Source organism: Aedes albopictus, chromosome 3, assembly GCF_035046485.1.
Source record: "Aedes albopictus strain Foshan chromosome 3, AalbF5, whole genome shotgun sequence".
NCBI lineage: Eukaryota > Metazoa > Arthropoda > Insecta > Diptera > Culicidae > Aedes > Aedes albopictus.
In genome coordinates, this window is record NC_085138.1 from 353,948,764 (window position 1) to 353,965,810 (window position 17,047).

Here is a 17,047-nt window from a genome sequence, read left to right on the forward strand (position 1 = left end):
TGCTCGTACGCTCATATGAGCATGTATTTTGCAATAATTTCGACATGGCAACCTCACTGGGTTTATAAACCACCTTCAAATACCGAAAAATATTGATATTTTGCAAAAATTTGAGCGTACGAGCAATTTAAAAAAATGTGTGTTTCCAACACAGTCCCTGTGCGGCATGGGCGCTACTCAAAAATGAGAGCTTTTATTTTAGAGAGATTGAACTTGTAAACTGGTTTTCACCCTTTTATGTTATTTTGCAAACCGTACTCGAGATTTAAATCTATTCCTTTGATTGCAAACACAAAACTATTCGCGATTCCTGTTTTATTGTCAGCCTCCCTATTTCGCGATCGCTCCCTATCATAGGCATCACTGACCGCACCAACCCTCGTTTTTCACTTTTTCCGGAATCCTTGCCTGTAGGAGGGAGGAAAACTAGTTTTACCTGTATCATTGACTCTCATCGACGTAGGTCCGGCGTTCCTTTTAATCGCTGGACCATGCGGTCAAACCGCATCGCACCCGTTTCATATCCATCGCTGACGGATAACGTTCGACCGGAGGGACCTTGGTCCAGAGAGGTCCGGTCAAGTCAGCTTTGCGCAGTGGCGATATCGTAACCAATGAGGTTTAACCGAGGTGCGATTATTGCTAGTTGAAAACTAATACCAATACCCCGCCTTGGGGACGTGCAATACCGTCCGCTATGGCAATTTTTGAAAACCCCGAAAGGGGTCATAATCTTGTGAATAACTATATAAGGACTTATACTTACTAAAACATAGTGAAGCTTGCAAGCAAATTTCTGTGAATCTTCACAGAGATGAGTATAGAACTTTCACACGTTTTATTCATATGGCCTACTGTTATTAATCAGAAGTGGTCCCTATTCTTGGTTTGTTCAAGCCTTTATCTTTAGTCCCGTGCATTAGCCATTTATCAATTCATATTTTTTAAACGTGCTGGGCACGTTTAGTTGAATTTAACATACAAATTATGTTTTAGCACAGGCACATTTCTACCGAAATCCCTGAAGATCCCCGCAGCCATCCCCAGCGAAGTTAGGTTGTTTAAAATATTTTTTCTCATAATCTTGTTGCATCTTTAATAGAACTTGAAAAGGATTTCATTGGCAAAGCCCCCGTATTTCTGTAAAATCATGGGTGGGTCAATGCACTGGCTGTCCTACCGAGGTATTACAACGCGTTAAGTGGTTAAATCATGTGCTACCAGTCCCATGGGCACATCCATTCGGCGCTTCTGATTGGTAGGAAAGTAAGCTTCCTTATCCACTTGTTCTTAATATCCTGAATTAAAATGAAGTTTTTTATATAACGTGTGAATATAGTGAATTCACTTTTGAGTTGCAAAATAAGTTTCGAAATTCCTTTTTGAACGCCTAAAGGTTGATCATTTTCTAAGTAATTTGTTTCATTTTTTTCAGATAAAACAGGCTAAGATGTATCCGATGTATGCTTCATGCACGGTGGTCTTAAACCTGCATCTCCAACGTTAAACTCCATCGTCGATTCGGAAGCGAATGTGGAGCTGGGTCGCCGATACTCTACATCCAAAGGTGGAACAGACTGTGAATAAGTAAGTATTTGAATCTGCGCACAAACGATCCCTAATCAAGGGTTTAAAAGGTTTAATTTCATTGCGTGTGGTCAGAGCCCACAAGGCGAAGCCGTGCGAAGAAATCAGAGGTTTTCTGTTGAGTCGCACCGTAAATCGGACATCCTACCCGAGCTCACTCTGCATCGCTGCGCGCTGTAACAGCAGCTAAGCCAACTTTATCGCAATCGCTACCGAGGACATCGCATGTCGTAAGAGCAAGTCATCTTTGCCAGCAACGGCCGGGAACTCCGTGGCTATAGGAAAGCATAGGAGATCATCAAGGCACCGCACTGCTACAAAAACCTGCGCAGGTTCGTGGATACTTTGTTCATGGCCATAAATTGATTCCCTTGGTGTTTTGTTCAATTTTACCGTACATTTAGCTACATTTCAACCCGAATAAGTTCGTGTTTTCGTAAATACATGTAATTGTTGAATTTGAAGTTCTGAGAGTAGTCACACTTCGTTTCTGGTTTAGTTTTGTGAAGTAGTGTCGTGATCGCTAACAATACTGGTTACGTCTGTTTGTCTGTGTTCCAAGTAATTCGTTTTTTTTTTGTTTCAGATAAAACAATCTTCGTATTGCATAAGAGGAAACGACGGTCTTTATACACAGATCCCTGCAGTCTATGTTTCATGCACGGTGGTCCCAAAACTGGATTCCCTACGTTGAACTCCATCGTCGATGTCACCAAAATACGATAGCGACGCGACAGCAATTTGGAAGCGAATGTGTCGCTTTGTCGACCACTCTCAGCAATTAAGTAAGTATATAAAGCTGCGCACATACGAACCCTTCCCGAGGGTTTAAGAAGTTTTATTTCATTGAGTTCGGTCAGAGCTCACAAGGCGAAACCGTGCGAAAAAAATCAGAGGCTTTATGTTCAGCCACCACTTTCTCCGCACCGTAAATCGACCATCTTACCAGAGCTCACTCTGCATCGCTGCGCGCCCCAACAGCAGCTTCAGCGGCCAGGCCAACTGCCGCCGTCGCTACCGAGATCGTTGCACGTCGCCAAAGCCATGGCCGGGAACTCAGTGGTTACGAAGGTCATCGAAACACCGCATCGTATCAAAAACCTGCGCAGTTACGTGGAAATTTTGTTCAAGGCCATGATTACTTTCCCTTGGTGTTTCGATTCCCGTTACCGTAAATCTATAGCTACATTTAACCCGAAAAAGTTTGTTTTTCAAAAAAAAGTAATTTTTGAATTTGAAGTTCTTAAAGTAATCAATCAGTCGTTGTTTTTGGTTCAGTTTAATAAAGTTAAGTGTCATATGAGTATGTTTGGATAACGCAGTTTTGACGTTTGTAATGAAACTTTCTGACGCCAAAGTAATAATAATCATTTATTTTCTGGCAAAATCAAGTGGCAAAATTCTGGCAGTTTAGTGAAGTTAAGTTTCATATGGATAAAGACGTTTTATTTCATCGCGTGCGGTAAAGAGCTCACAAGGCGAAGTTGTGCGAAAAAATCTGAGGCTTTCTGTCCAGCCGCCACCGTAAATCGGCCATCTTACCCGAGCTCACTCTGCGTCGCTGCGCGCCGTAAATGCAGCGTCAGCGGCTAAGCCAACAACCGCCATCGCTACCGAGAACGTCGCACGTCATCAGAGCAAGTCACCGGGAACGGCCGGAAACTCTGCGGCTTGGAAAGTATAGGAGATCATCAAGATATCGCATCGCTACCAAAAACCTGCGCAGGTACGTGGAAACTTTGTACATGTTCATGTTACCGTACATCTAGCTACAGTTTAACCCGAATAAGTTCGTTTTTCGTAAATAAATGTAATTGTTGAATTTGAAGTTCTGAGAGTAATCAGTTGTCGTTTTTGGTTCAGAAGAGTATTGTGAAGTTTCATATGAATTTGTATGGACGGGAGAATTTTAACGATGTAGTTTTGGCGTTTGTAATGAAACTTTCTGACGCCAACATCATTCTATCCTGAACTGGATAACTGGAATAAAGGATATAAGGTGATAGCATTTCAAAGTTTATGATGTTTTAATGTCCAGCAATGAAACTGCAGACGAAAACTATAATTAAGTTCACTGGAGAGTTAGCCCATACAATACCAAGTACCCTAGCGCGCGTATGTTCTAGTCTATAGTGCTCACACATACACGATCACGCGGTCGTTCTTTTCTCGGAAAGAATCGGAGCTCATGTGGTCCGCGTTCGTTGCCCTTCGGCTATCAACAAACCATCGTGCACTGGTATCGTGCATTTCATTCGGTTGTACGACGTCGCGTAGGCAGGACCGCGGTTCGCCGTCGGTTTGTTTATATCCAAGCAAGTGCTCTACCATAGAACATAAGAAGAGGACATTATCAGAGCACACATCAACATACGGCGAGAGCATTCAAAAAGAGAGTAATAAAAACCGTGCAAAACTTTTTTCTGCAAACCAATTGTTGAAAATGTGAGCGAGGCAACGCGAGGCGATAATTATTTTTTCTGATGGAGGTGACAAATCTTTTCCGGTGCTAAGGCGATAGACTAAGCTTTACGTAAGAGGAATTTCTGGAAGAATATTTCCTTCCGACTGGCGATAGCTCGGTAAGCGGGGCGAAAAAAAATCGCTACCGCCAGACGCGAGACACGGGACCATGGCAGAAGATTTATCGATCAATAAAAATAAGATGTGAGTATAGACATAAATAAGTGCGCCTTCACTTCTCAAGATAATTGCTGCCAGTGGCATATAGCGCAAGATTTTCTCGAGAGAGCGGAGCAAGATCAAAGATGGATGCCCTGCAAATGTTCTAAAGTTATTTTAATTAGTTTTACTTGCGGGAAAAGTTTTGATGAGCTTTCCGGTATTTTGTTTTTGTATGTGGTTTGTTTACATCGTGATAAACGTATGGGATTTGAAATAGTTTTGAGATCGTTAGGTTGGATTCGATATGAGAATAGAAATCTAGCGAGTATCGAGATAGAATTTCCAATTGGCTCATCTTGAGAGGGAAGGCAGCTCCCTTTTTTAAATAGATTATGAATGTGGAAGGTACTTATGTAAATGTTCGTTTGATTGCTTTTCAGCTGTTCTTCGCGTTACAACAACAACGACATCTGTCGGTTGTGCTTGAAGAATGAGGCCCATATGGAGCCGCTGTTTTACGCGAATCTATTTCCGAACATTCTGCTTACCAAGAAGATTTACGACTGCACATCGATACAGGTATGATGGCGTGTTTTAGATTTAGCTCTGCTGTGCAGCTAAGTGCTATTTTCTTCTTTTCGTTCAGATTATTTACGAGCGCAACCTGCCGATGTTTGTTTGCAAACTTTGCGCCAACAAGCTAGATGAATATGTTCGATTTCGGGAGCGCTGTGTAGCAAACGATGAATTTCTGCGGAATGCTTTGGCATTTTTTGATGCAGGCCAAAACAGTATTAAAGCTGAGTTAGAGGAGATCAAACAAGAACAGGTGGCTGTTCCAATTCCGGTATCGCAGTCTGCTGTTAGCGTTCCAATAGATTTTCGACAGGTGAAGAAAGCCCCAGAATCAGAATTGTCCGAACAGGACCACGAGGAAGATCACCTGGAACAGCGGTTTGCCTGTGATGATTGTGATTTTCTCGCCGATGACGACAAATCGCTGCAAGAGCATAGAAAGCAACACGAGGAGAAGCTGTACGCGTGTACAATATGTTCTAAAACATTCAAATTACGTCAACATCTGTTGATTCATAGTCATACGCATGTCGAACTACAGCAGGAACGGTTGGAGCAGACAGCCGATGCGAAGCCTACGTACAGCTGCACAAAGTGTACCAAAGTGTTTATCAATAGGGGCAATTTGTTAAACCATGCGGTTGAGTGCCATGGTAATGTAAAGAATTTCTCTTGCGAGATCTGCTTGAAATCTTTCAAGTACAACGTACAACTGAGGATTCATATGCGAACTCACTCCGGTGAACGACCGCACACCTGTGAGATTTGCCATCGAGGGTTTTCCCAGCTATCGAATCTACGATCCCACCGAAAGGTTGAATAGTATCACAGAGTTTTGTGTAGATCAGATCTCATTTGTCTGTGTCTTGTAGGTCCATTCAAAAGTTAAACCGTACAAATGTCAGCTATGTCTGAAGAGTTTCACCATGCTGGACAACCTGACGGCGCACAGCCTGAAATGCGTCAAAGACAAATACCGGTGCACGCTGTGTGCCAAGTCGTTTGCCAAAGAAGGAAATCTGATTTCCCACCTACAGTGCCATAGCGAAGGAGTTGTGGAAAAGAATTTCAAGTGCGAAATGTGCCCCAAAAGTTTTCGAAACAAAGAGGACTGGAAACGGCACGTTCGAGTGCATACGGGTAGGATACATTTGAAGTTGTAGTATGCTGAGCAATCGATTACTTTCTACCAATTTTAGGTGAAAAGCCCTACGTTTGTGACATATGCCAAAAAGGATTTGCACAAAAAGCAAACCTTCTGTCTCACCGGAAAACACATCTTAAACCTGAAGTTATATTCAAATGTGAAAGATGCGAAAAGATCTGCCGTACTCAGAAGCTACTGGAAATGCACGTACAAAAGTGTGGCTTCGTTGAATCGCCGCCCGCTTCGGTGGTGGCGGTTCAAGTGCCTACACCAACGCCACCTTCCCCAATGGTTACGCCACCGCCGGCGCCGCTAACGCCTACCCTGGAGGTTCTATCCGATTTACTTCGGTATGAGATAGCCATGCGAACGCCAACCAAGCTGCAGGAGATGTTAATGGCGGCCATGGAGAAAAGGAAAACAGTAGTGGCTGCGCCAAGCGTACCCATTGAACATATAGTACATAAGATGACAACGGAACAGACGCCGCCCCCAGTTGGGTCGACAAATCGTCAATATCGCTGCGAGGTGTGCTTCAAGGTGTACTCGCAGTATCCCAGCTTGGTGAAGCATCGAAAGGTGCACCAGAAGTCACCGAGGGCCAGATCGAAATCCACCGAGGCTGACGACCGGCCGTATTACTGCGACATATGTGGGAAAAATTTCAAGTTCAATCGGAATTTGAAGGTAATTGCCGAGCATTTTATGCTGGTTGTCTTTTCGTGTTCTTGTAGTTTCTCGTGGGCCTTTGTCACATTATTTGGGGAAGCTCCAATATGATTATTAAAAGCTCCGGGACCATGTAGACGAAGCGGTAAACGTGCAGGTAATCAGTAAAACCATGCTAAGGGTGTCTAAACACAATTCCTGATCGATCCAGGAACTTTTTCCATTTAAAAATTGCCTTGGGTCATAGAAAATCTTCGTGTCTGCCACATGATCGGGGCTCCATTGTGTCCGGTGGAAAAATATCATTGTTAAGGACAGCATTGCTGGAAAATTGCTAAAAGACTTCCTGAAGCAATTTTATAAGAATTTTCAAAAAGAATTCTTAGAGAAGTTCTTGTAGGAAAATTTAGAGGAAGGTGATCATGCTGAAAATAAACTGCATGGTACTACGAAAATATAGTGAAACACTATAATTGCGTAAAAGACAAAGACATCACTTCTGGATGATCACTCCTTCATGCGTAATCTTGCGAGCTGCTTCCTCGAAAGGGTTTGACTAGTCACGGAGCGCTTCGCAAACGTTTCTTCGAGGGCCTTCCACATCAACCAAGCGGTTTCCTTTTCTCGGACTACTTCCAGGCATTCTTCCGATAAGAATCCGACCAGCAACGACTGCGCCTTCCTGTCCAGCTGGTCCCACTTCGCTTTTGACGCATCATGTTCAGCTGGAGCTTCCACCTTCAACACCGTCGATACTTCCGCCGCATCCAGGTAAAGCTTGACTCGGAACTTCATAGTTTGGACCAGTCAGCTGCGGGATGCCGGAACCTTCTTTCAAAGACGAGCCCATAACCTAAAGGAGGTTCTCTTCAGAAGGGCGAAAGAATGCAACAGAGCTTGAACAATTTAAACTATCTTTATTAAGTATGTGTTAACTGTTTGGAGGTTTGTAGTGGAATGACCTTAACAACTGTCATGGCGGAGTAGCTAGGTTTTTCATAGCTCACTACTTAAACTGGATCGGTTCAAGGCCTCCTATTTCTTCAAAAAACAATGTTGAAATAGAGCGGCGGTCTCTCCCTCTCTATCGCAATAGCGGTCGTGCGAGGGTCGCATTGTCGAACGCCCGACACACACTGATGGTCTCATTCGCAAGTTGTGGATGAGCACGTGCTGTGGATGGGCAACAGTCTTGACACGAAAACTAACATGCTCTCACTGTTGTTCGTAGGCACGCTCAGAGAGGAGGGACGTGGGGTGAGGTGGGCGTTGGATTCAGATTGGCTTTCTACTTCACAGAGTTGTTACTTGTTCTGTGGCGGAGTTGGTTAACGCGCCCTGTCTAGCGAACTTGGGGAGACGTGAGTTCAATCCCCACCAGAACCACGTGGATTTTTACGCAATTTTTCCACTCAATTTGTCCATTTCTCAACACATATTGTGTCTATGAACTTCAGGCATTACGTATGTCTAAAAATGTTAGTTTGAACTTAATTTTTGGTAATCAGGTAAGTAAATTCGATGAAGGCGCATTATCATTGAATCATGATGAAAACTAAAACTTTTTCAGGTGATTTTCTCGTCCTCCGGCTCGAGCAGTGCCTCGGGCACAGAGAACAGACTTCCAAGTCCAGTTCCGAAACTCTGTAAGGAATTTACCGGCCATTTGAAATCGGCAACACAAGTGGCAATAGCGTGGCGCTACAATCGGTTAATTTCCCGTACTAATTTAATTCACCACTTGAAATGTTTCAATAGGAAGCAATCAGTGAAGTACTAGATTGAAAGTAGTGAGCTGGATTTTTGTATGGTGAGATGATCAATTCTCCGTTTCTGCAATGAAATGGTGCAAACAGCTTGGGTTATATGATTTCTTGTCTAATTTGATGCTGTTTGAGCAAAAGTTTGGGTAACTGTGTTGTTGTATTATTTATTTCTTGCAACTTCAACAACACAGTTACCGAAAGTTTTGCTCAAACAGCATCAAATTAGGCAAGAAATCATATAACCCAAGCTGTTTGCACCATTTCATTGCAGAAACGGAGAATTGATCATCTCACCATACAAAAATCCAGCTCACTACTTTCAATCTAGTACCACCGACGAACCGACGTGACAGTGGCGATTCAAAACTGTCCCCCCCAAATTTAACGGTCGACCAGCGAAGCGAGCGATCGCTTCTGTCAAATCAGCGCAGACGCGAACCGTTTCCTATATGAACACACGGGGGTTCGGTGTCGAGCTATCGAATCATCGCGGGCCGTTATAGAGGTGGCGATAGTGTTCGGCTATTTTTCAACATGGCGTCGCGGACAACAAATTTGAATTTATTTGTTCTAGCTGACACGTCGGTTCGTCGGTGCTAGTACTTCACTGATTGCTTCCTATTCACCACTGACTGTGGCAATATCAGTGGGGTGACACGGCTGTCAAACTCGGTACATCGCCGCTCCACCCAACATCATTTTTGGTACGGCGCGTTTTGGTACCCACTTTCTGGTCGGTTTACCCTAACTTGCTCCTGATTTTCGGGTGTGTGGCTCGTGTGTTGCTAGTGCTTATTTCAGAAATTACACATTTCAAACGAAATCGTTGTTTTTGATGATTGTTTCTCTTTCCTTATCACTTTGCACGATATTATATGTAGCAGCGAAGCAGTGTCGATGTTTCCAGCGCATGTTTTCCATGAATTAAACAATCAAAACAAAAACATTGGACGCCATGTTGAATTGAATGCTGGGTAGATGATTCGGGCCCTTCGTCATCCCCCTGGGCAATATGGGGTTTGGTGGCGTTAGTGTTGTCATCGTGTATTGGTTTGCAACCTAACTCAAGTAAAGATTCAAATCCTTACACATTTTTCCGAATGAAATTAGTTCTAGCCTGGATGCCTGTTCTCTGTGCCTCGGGTAGGATCACGCAAAATGTGTCAAGGCAAATGCCTGGAGGGAAATGCTAAGTGTTTGACTCTTTTGCTGATGTTCAGCAATTTCTAATTTTGCTGAATTTTCAGCTATTATTACGCCCTGGGCTTGGATTATATCTTCCAGGAAGCTTTGATTTCAGGCTTGTGGTCGATGTGCTTTGCAGTAATGATTGGAACAGCTGAATGTATAATCAATGGCAAACAATTCTGTAAAAATCAGATCTTCAAGTCATCTGATATAGTTATACTGATCATTATGCTGCATAGTATATCGAACATTTGTCGAAGTCATTTATGTGCCGGGAAAATATAATTCCAAGTTGGTGAGAATATTACAAACTGAGGGAGGGTAATAGGCCCAGTCAGACCCCTGAATGAGCAATGTGGGTTAGTGTGTGGGAATGCCATTGAAGGTTTGTAATATTCTCCGAGGCTTTCGAAATCCAACAGGGCGCGTCCCCGGGTTGCGGATAGGGGGAAAAGGGAGATTTTTCGCATTTGTACTGTAATCAGTCAATGTGATATTATCTCCTATGGTGTTGTAGTGCGAATAAATGATCTCATTCTATGGGAATTCGAACCTTGTAATGTATTGTTTTTGTTTATCAACTTCAATTTTCTAAGCTTGACAAGGTTTTGAATACAAGCATGCGATAAGAGAATTGCCTAATAGGAAAGTCACATCACGCTTTTACATATGCAAATGCTATCCATGGGGTCATGTCTAGCATTTAATATGTATGGCAATGACTGATTCTTACCTAGCAGAGGTACTACAAGACCACGCGGACAATTCGATTAAAGGCTTAATTGAGGATAATATATTTTCCAGAACTAAAAGAACATTTTTTCCGGGGTGACTGGCGAGTAGGAGAGGGTGGAAGTTTCCGTTTGTTATAATTGACAAAATAAACAATCGGGCACTTTTTCTTTCTATGACTTGCTTGGCATTTTGTGGATTATTGTTTTTTTGTTTTGGAAGGCATGCGATTCACTATTGAGCCTTAAAATTATTTTGCATCTGAATAGCATTGATATTGTCAAGTCTGTACCAACATCCTAATCCCACACCAAAATACCCTTTTCCTATCCCATGGCGTTTATGTGGTCAGCAAAGACTATTCAGCCATTACCCCTCCTTATCATCGGCTTTGGACTGACTTGCGCTCTCATTGCCTCACCAAATGCTGCAAAATGAAAATGAAAATGACTTTTCAGCTATTATTACTGAATATTCGGCAAACTGCAGTTTGCTGATCACGTTCCAGCAACTAGTTTTGCTGGATGAAAAAAAAAATCAAAATTTGGTGTGTACATACTTCCAGGCCATTTCGGGCAATGACTAACTAAAATACATGCAAACCGTTCCCTAGCAGGCGCAGGAATACAGGGATATCAAAAGTGTCAAAATGTAGAGGGTTTATTCTGAAAACAGAATTAGGAGCTCAATTAGGGTTAGTATTCCTAGACAAAACCTAGCTATGAACACAGCAACAAAGACTGTGAACTAAAGGCGCATTGCCAAACAAACTACAATCTCAGGATGTCTGATGGACCTAGAACAATCATGAAACCTCGTCATCCGATAATCGGAAATAGGCTAATTCATGTTATGTGTTGTGAGCGTCAATTTGTGACGTTGCTCTATTGTGTATTTGTAGTGTTTTGTTTTATTTTTTTGTGACAGGGCGCCTAAGCAAAAAAAATGAAAGCATTTGTAGGGTTCCATATTATTCATGTAACCCGCCAATTGGTTGTATGTGGCAAACACAACGAATTTCAATTTCAAACCGATTGATTTGAATTTTTGTACAGAGTTAGATACTGTACGTGCCAAAACCTATACAAAAAATCAAATCAATCGATTTGAAATTGGTCTAGTTATAGCGCCAAGTGCGCAAAATAGGTACACCTGCCCAAATGGTACAAGCAGTGTTGCCACATTTAAATCTGTATTTTCCCTTTCAAAAATTTCCATAATCTGTATCACCATTTTTTGTCAAAAATCTGTATGAAATCTGTAATATTTCTCGAAAAATCTGTTTGAAATTCTGTAAGTTTCTGAAAAATCGGTATCATTTCCAAAAATCTGTAATATTGGTATACAGAATTCTGTATGAAAAGCTGCAAGAAAATCTGCATGATTACAGAAAAATCTGTATATGTGGCATTCCTGGGTACAAGACCCTAGATTGCGACTGGATCGCCCGGAAATCATACCCAACATGCCCTCGTCATGGTTTTGTTGAACATTCCCGCATTTACCGCTTAAACTACGTGAGCCCTAACTAATATGTGTTGTTTTCTTAGTTAACCGGCTGGCTCATAAGATTAGGGAAACTGTATTTCAATGGCTTTGAGACAAAGACACTTTTCCAAATTTATTAAAATAGGTAGAACAAGATTGAATGTTTTGCATGCCTTTTAAGGTTCACATGAAGCTGCACACCAAAGCGAACGGATTCTTCAAGTGCGACAAATGCAGCAGTACGTTCGAGGCGGCCGATCAGCTCAAGAACCACCTGCTGGAACACCCGATCGACGTGGAAAAGATCTTCAACTGTGAGTTCTGTTCCAACACGTTCAAATCGAACGAAGATCTCAAGCGGCACCGCCGATCGCACACCGGTATTCTGTCGCCCTAAAGTACGACTCCTCCGCCATTGGTAATCCATACATCCCCTTTTGCATTTAAGGCGAACGCCCGTTCAAATGTGACACCTGCCCGAAGGCGTTCACCCAGCTGTCGAATCTACGAGCCCACACCAAAATTCACGAGAAGAAACGCACCGCCTTTGGGTGCAACATTTGCCTTCTGGAACTCGACACGGTGGAGGCACTGAATATGCACCTGAAAACGCACCAGTATCAGCTGTTCGAACTGTGCAAAGAAATGAAACATTAGAGTCTGTACTAGTTGTTGGCCATATATACCTTCGCGTAGAAACCTGTGTTATACCCCCCTGTATTAGACCGTACTATGCATTATACTCATATACACCGGTGTTATTAAATATTGAAAACATGTACCAATGTGATTGTGTTAGCGAAATAAATGTTGTTGAATGTATGTAGTATACGTCAGAAGCCATAGAAAAAATCGTGTTTTATTTCGAAGTGTTTATAGAATTTAAAATTAATTAGAATTTATAGAATGCATACGAGTATGAGCATGAATTTGCGAATAATAGATTTTGGTTTGGGAACTGAATTTGAATTAATTGGACTGTGGAAGAGGGGTGTCCAATTAGTCTAGTGGTTAAGGCTATGGATCGCCAATCCGGAGACGGCGGGTTCGATTCCCGTTCCGGTCGGAAAAAATTTCTCGACTCCCTGGGAATAGTGTATCATTATGCTTGCTTCACAATATACAAATTCATGCAATTGCAGGCAAAGAAGGCCTGGTCGCTTGAATGCTTGCAATGCATTTTCGATGTACTGCAAGCATTAATATTGACAAGAAAAATTGTAGAATCAGTCGATTTTAGCATTTTCCAGGATTCTTTCAATGATTGACTGTGAATGTGTTATTCTAGACTAGACTAGACTGTGTTTTCATAGAATGCACACTGCTTTTTTAAGTGATAGAAGCAAATCAAAGGAAATAGGTTTTATTTATGAGACTGATGGCCCAATTCATGTAGAGATATTACAATTGGAATTGGAATTATTGATAAGAGAAAGATAGATCAATACAGAAAAAGCATACACTTACTAGTGCAAGAAAAGAAATCAAAAAAGGGAACGATAAATTAGAAAAAAAATAGAAAAAGCATAAATCATTAGTAGGATCTACGAAAGAAAAGAGAAAGTTATTTCTGAAAATCGAGAGTTAAGAAGATATCATCATCTGCATTGCTTGCTATAGACATTAAGGAACACATTTCTGAGTTTGAAAAAGCAGGTAAAGAGAAAACGAATTGCCATAATACATTTAAATCGAAAACTGCCAAACATGTTCTCGAGGATGGACACCTATTGACACAGGAGATCATTACTATTTATCCTACAAAACGTATCTTTATTTTGGATGCTTAACATAATAATTTTTGAAATTTTGGTCCATCATACTAGCAAAAGTTCAAACTTTCAGCACCATTTTCTTCTTATGACTACACTCTCGTCGAATGATATCTAGATTGAGTTTAAATAAGGGCGAAAGTAACATGAGAAAGTTCTCTTCATCGACTCTCTCTTCTGCAAATTAAAGTGACAAGATGCAAATTCAATCGAATTTTTTTACACTTAGACGCTAGATTGCATCGCAACCTAGCGATTTATGACCAAAAAGTTCAACAATACTTGCACCTTGTCACTTTAATTTGAAGAAGAGAGAGTCGATGAAGAGAACTCTCTCATGTTATGTCATATTATGTACTGATTCTCAGGTACTGATATGCAATTATGGACAATGGAAGTGGTAGTCAAAATATGCGCATCTGTCAAAAGATAATCATTAGGGGAGGGACTAAAAGATACAAAAACACAATTGAAGATTTCCGTTAGTTAATAACAAAACTTTATTCTCAAAACTCAGAATTAGGACTTAGTTGTCTATGCACACTGCAGAACATATACTCAATATCTCCGCAGGGTTTCTGTATATACAGCATCTCTATCGGTTATTTTTGGTTGCGGCAGGCCAGTAAAATATTCAGCTCGTCTGTATCGTATTCGACCAGATGTAAAGTGGGACTAGAGAATTTAAGAATTCGAATCATTTGGCCGAACAATCCTACGCCCAACATATATCACAATCAGTATGAACTGTTCCTTAGAGAAATGGTGCCTTTCCGGGCGAAAGCACTAACGAACAAACGTATAATATAATAAGTCTAAATAAAGATAAAACTCGTAAACAATTCTTCTTCACTAATAGTTAACACTCCTCAACCGAGACAAAGCTTTCCACGGCCTCTTAGTCTGCTTTACTGCTGCTGCTAGGGATAGCTTCCACTAGTGCACTGGCTGTCGCAGTTGGCTCACTGCCTTCAGTGCTACTGCCCGGAGTCTCAGCTATAGGTCCGATTGTGCCATTATTAAACCGTTGCAAATTGACATTCTTTATGCATTGCATTTTGAATTGATAGTGTTCGTCGATCTTCGCCTTGCAGCCATCGCAGATGAACGCCTTACATTGTGGGGTCGAGATGATCTTGATAATAGAAAAGATATAGGTTGTTAAAGATCTTATCTCTACTCTGAGCTTCACGTTGAATGTTTTATCATCGAAATTATCATCATAATCAACAATTTAGAAGCAGTTTTATCGTTCAATATCTATTTTTTGCAATGAAAATATATTTATGCAATTCAGTATTATAATTTTAATTTTATAAAACTCATTTTAGTATCATAATGGCCAACTTTTCCGTACTGATTCATGAAGCAACTGAAATGAGTAGAAAGTAGCATATTGTTCATTATGCAAATTATTTGGGTTATACAATGAACATTATGAAACTTAAATGAGTTGTATAACGAATAATCATTACATAAAATTGTGTATGCAACTTGTTGCAAATCAATCTCGATTTTTTTCAGCAGTCTGCCTCCGTATTTATCCAACTTTGATCCAACTCGGAAAAGTTGGTTGGATAAATGTACGACTCGTGTTGAAAAAATCTTCTTTTTTTAACTCGTTTCATAAATAATTAACATTGTATTTTGAATGAAGAATGTTTTGATTTCCAGCGAAAAAAACTGCTTTTAAATTTTCTAGAAATGATGCCATAATGTTGGCTTACCTTTAATGTGGTGCATTCGTAAATTTTATCGGATATCACTTGGTTGATTTTATTTAGTTGATTTCCGCGAATTTTGCATAACCTACAGGCGTTGTATATCCGTGGACAACTGAAATTGAATGTTTAGTTAGGTGTTTGCTAAGACTATAATGAATTGAATAATATTTTCAGCCCACATGTTGAACATTGAACTACCACATCTCCTATTCTTTATAATAGCGAGAAAATCGTCACAAGTTCAATCATTCGATTGGACCAACGAGATGGTTATCCGTGAAGGAATATGATTTTGTCGTGCCCTTCACGAACCAACCAGATGGTTAGCTCTGAAGGATTCCGATAACTGTCGTGCCCTCAACACACCAACCAAGTGGTTATCCGCGAGGTTATCCACGAAGGACTTCGATTTAGTTCCTCGCTTTTCTCTGACAGATATATTGAACGATAAAATCCATTTTGATCTGACATTTTCCACGGCGAATCTTCTTCTTCTTTTTGGCTCTACGTTCCCACTGGGACTTGGCCTGCCTCTCTTCCACTTAGTGTTATTTGAGCACTTCCACAGTTATTAATTGAAGGGCTTCCTTTGCCTGCCATTGCATGAATTTGTATATTGTGAGGCAAGTACAATGATACACTATGCCCAGGGAGTCGAGAAAATGTTTCCGACCGGAACGAGAATCGAACCCGCCGTCTCCGGATTGGCGATCCATAGCCTTAACCACTAGGCTAACCCCGGCGAATCTTTGATTCTTTAATATTGATTTTGATCTATAGCATTTCTAATTCTGCTAGATCTGATCCTCGACAGCCATTTGTTGTGTTGCGTGCTCGTTTCTTGACGGTTGAACAAGTAATGAATTGAATAATATCCTTAGTCTGCTTGATGAACACTAAACTAACTCTTATAGCTAATAAGATAAGAGCAATGATGATAAAAAACTACAGTATTGTGGTTTTAAAAAAGCTCCAAAAATTACTATATATTGCTATATTTTCTTGTTAAAAACGAAATAATTAGAAGACTGTAAACATATTTCGGACACAGCACTACACATATATGTACATAGCAGTACTAACCGTTCTATTAAATCGAATGATTGTGTAATTGAATTACAGTTCAGTATTTGGATTATTCTCGGATAAATTTAATTACGCACTGCATTTCTCTAATATCAATGCATATGACAAGGTCATATGTAGCCTACCTTGCTATTCGCTAATAAAATCCCAAACTACTACTATAACTAAATCGTCTGAGTCACTTACATAAAATTTGTATCCTGAACCATCTTAAGCTGTAATTTTCACCGGAAAAATACTATTTTTCCGTCCTGAATATTCTTTGTTATTGTAGTCGAACTCTCCCGTTGCTCGTGATTTTTCCTGGCCAGTGATGGTATTTTTTTTATGGACATGACTTTTCGCTGCTTGACACTCTCTGACAGCATCATCGGTTTGTTTACCATGCGCGGCAGTCGAATTCTGTGATGGGAATTGAAAAAAAATATGCAATTTTAAATTTGTTTATTCTTCATTACACCAACGAACCTAACCTCAAAATGACTGACAACTCTCAGGTTATTTTGACAGATGTAACATGAGCATAAAAAGGACGGCAACAAAATCGATAAAGTAGAATGAGTGATCCGTCTTTTCGTGCATGTGTGTGGTCTGTCAAAATTACCTGAGAAGTGTCAAACATTTTCCATTAATAGCTTTGTTGGTGTAATGAAGAATTAATTCTGTTTCACAATAGCAAACCATCCC

At 40.8% G+C, this 17,047-nt stretch overlaps 2 protein-coding genes and 1 non-coding gene across 4 annotated transcripts; 2 read left to right on the top strand and 1 right to left on the bottom strand.

The window, feature by feature from the left end:
• Window positions 1–585: 585 nt before the first annotated feature.
• Window positions 586–726, top strand: LOC115268406 (U4 spliceosomal RNA). The gene has a single exon (XR_003898291.1). It is a non-coding gene; the product is annotated as a U4 spliceosomal RNA (small nuclear RNA).
• A 3,218-nt stretch (window positions 727–3,944) lies between these two features.
• Window positions 3,945–12,558, top strand: LOC109408742 (zinc finger protein 271). 2 transcript variants are annotated; one of them, XM_029874929.2, is made up of 7 exons: window positions 3,945–4,254; window positions 4,653–4,791; window positions 4,859–5,602; window positions 5,661–5,928; window positions 5,988–6,622; window positions 11,960–12,158; window positions 12,227–12,558. In XM_029874929.2, exons 1-7 carry the CDS (start codon window positions 4,220–4,222, stop codon window positions 12,433–12,435), a joined length of 2,229 nt encoding a protein of 742 aa, XP_029730789.1. In that variant the 5' UTR covers window positions 3,945–4,219; the 3' UTR covers window positions 12,436–12,558. The 2 variants fall into 2 exon arrangements, with proteins under 2 accessions (XP_029730789.1, XP_062711271.1); XM_062855287.1 differs by having other exon boundaries at window positions 11,960–12,092.
• Window positions 12,559–14,026: 1,468 nt separating this feature from the next.
• On the bottom strand, window positions 14,027–16,706 carry LOC109408741 (uncharacterized). Its single transcript, XM_029874888.2, has 3 exons — window positions 16,547–16,706; window positions 15,278–15,386; window positions 14,027–14,685 (listed from the first exon to the last, which is right to left on the bottom strand). The coding sequence occupies exons 1-3, from the start codon at window positions 16,567–16,569 to the stop codon at window positions 14,449–14,451; spliced, it is 369 nt and encodes a 122-aa protein (XP_029730748.1). The 5' UTR covers window positions 16,570–16,706; the 3' UTR covers window positions 14,027–14,448.
• Between the last annotated feature and the right edge of the window lie 341 nt (window positions 16,707–17,047).

Coding starts and splice junctions, on each gene's coding strand:
- LOC109408742 (XM_029874929.2), top strand. CDS start 4,220: ATGGCAGAAGATTTATCGATCAATAAAAATAAGAT. Junction 4,792..4,858: donor ACGACTGCACATCGATACAG/GTATGATGGCGT, acceptor CTTTTCGTTCAG/ATTATTTACGAGCGCAACCT. Junction 5,603..5,660: donor ATCTACGATCCCACCGAAAG/GTTGAATAGTAT, acceptor TGTGTCTTGTAG/GTCCATTCAAAAGTTAAACC.
- LOC109408741 (XM_029874888.2), bottom strand. CDS start 16,569: ATGGTTCAGGATACAAATTTTAT. Junction 15,387..16,546: donor GTTCAGGATACAAATTTTAT/GTAAGTGACTCA, acceptor ATTCAATTTCAG/TTGTCCACGGATATACAACG. Junction 14,686..15,277: donor ACGAATGCACCACATTAAAG/GTAAGCCAACAT, acceptor TCTATTATCAAG/ATCATCTCGACCCCACAATG.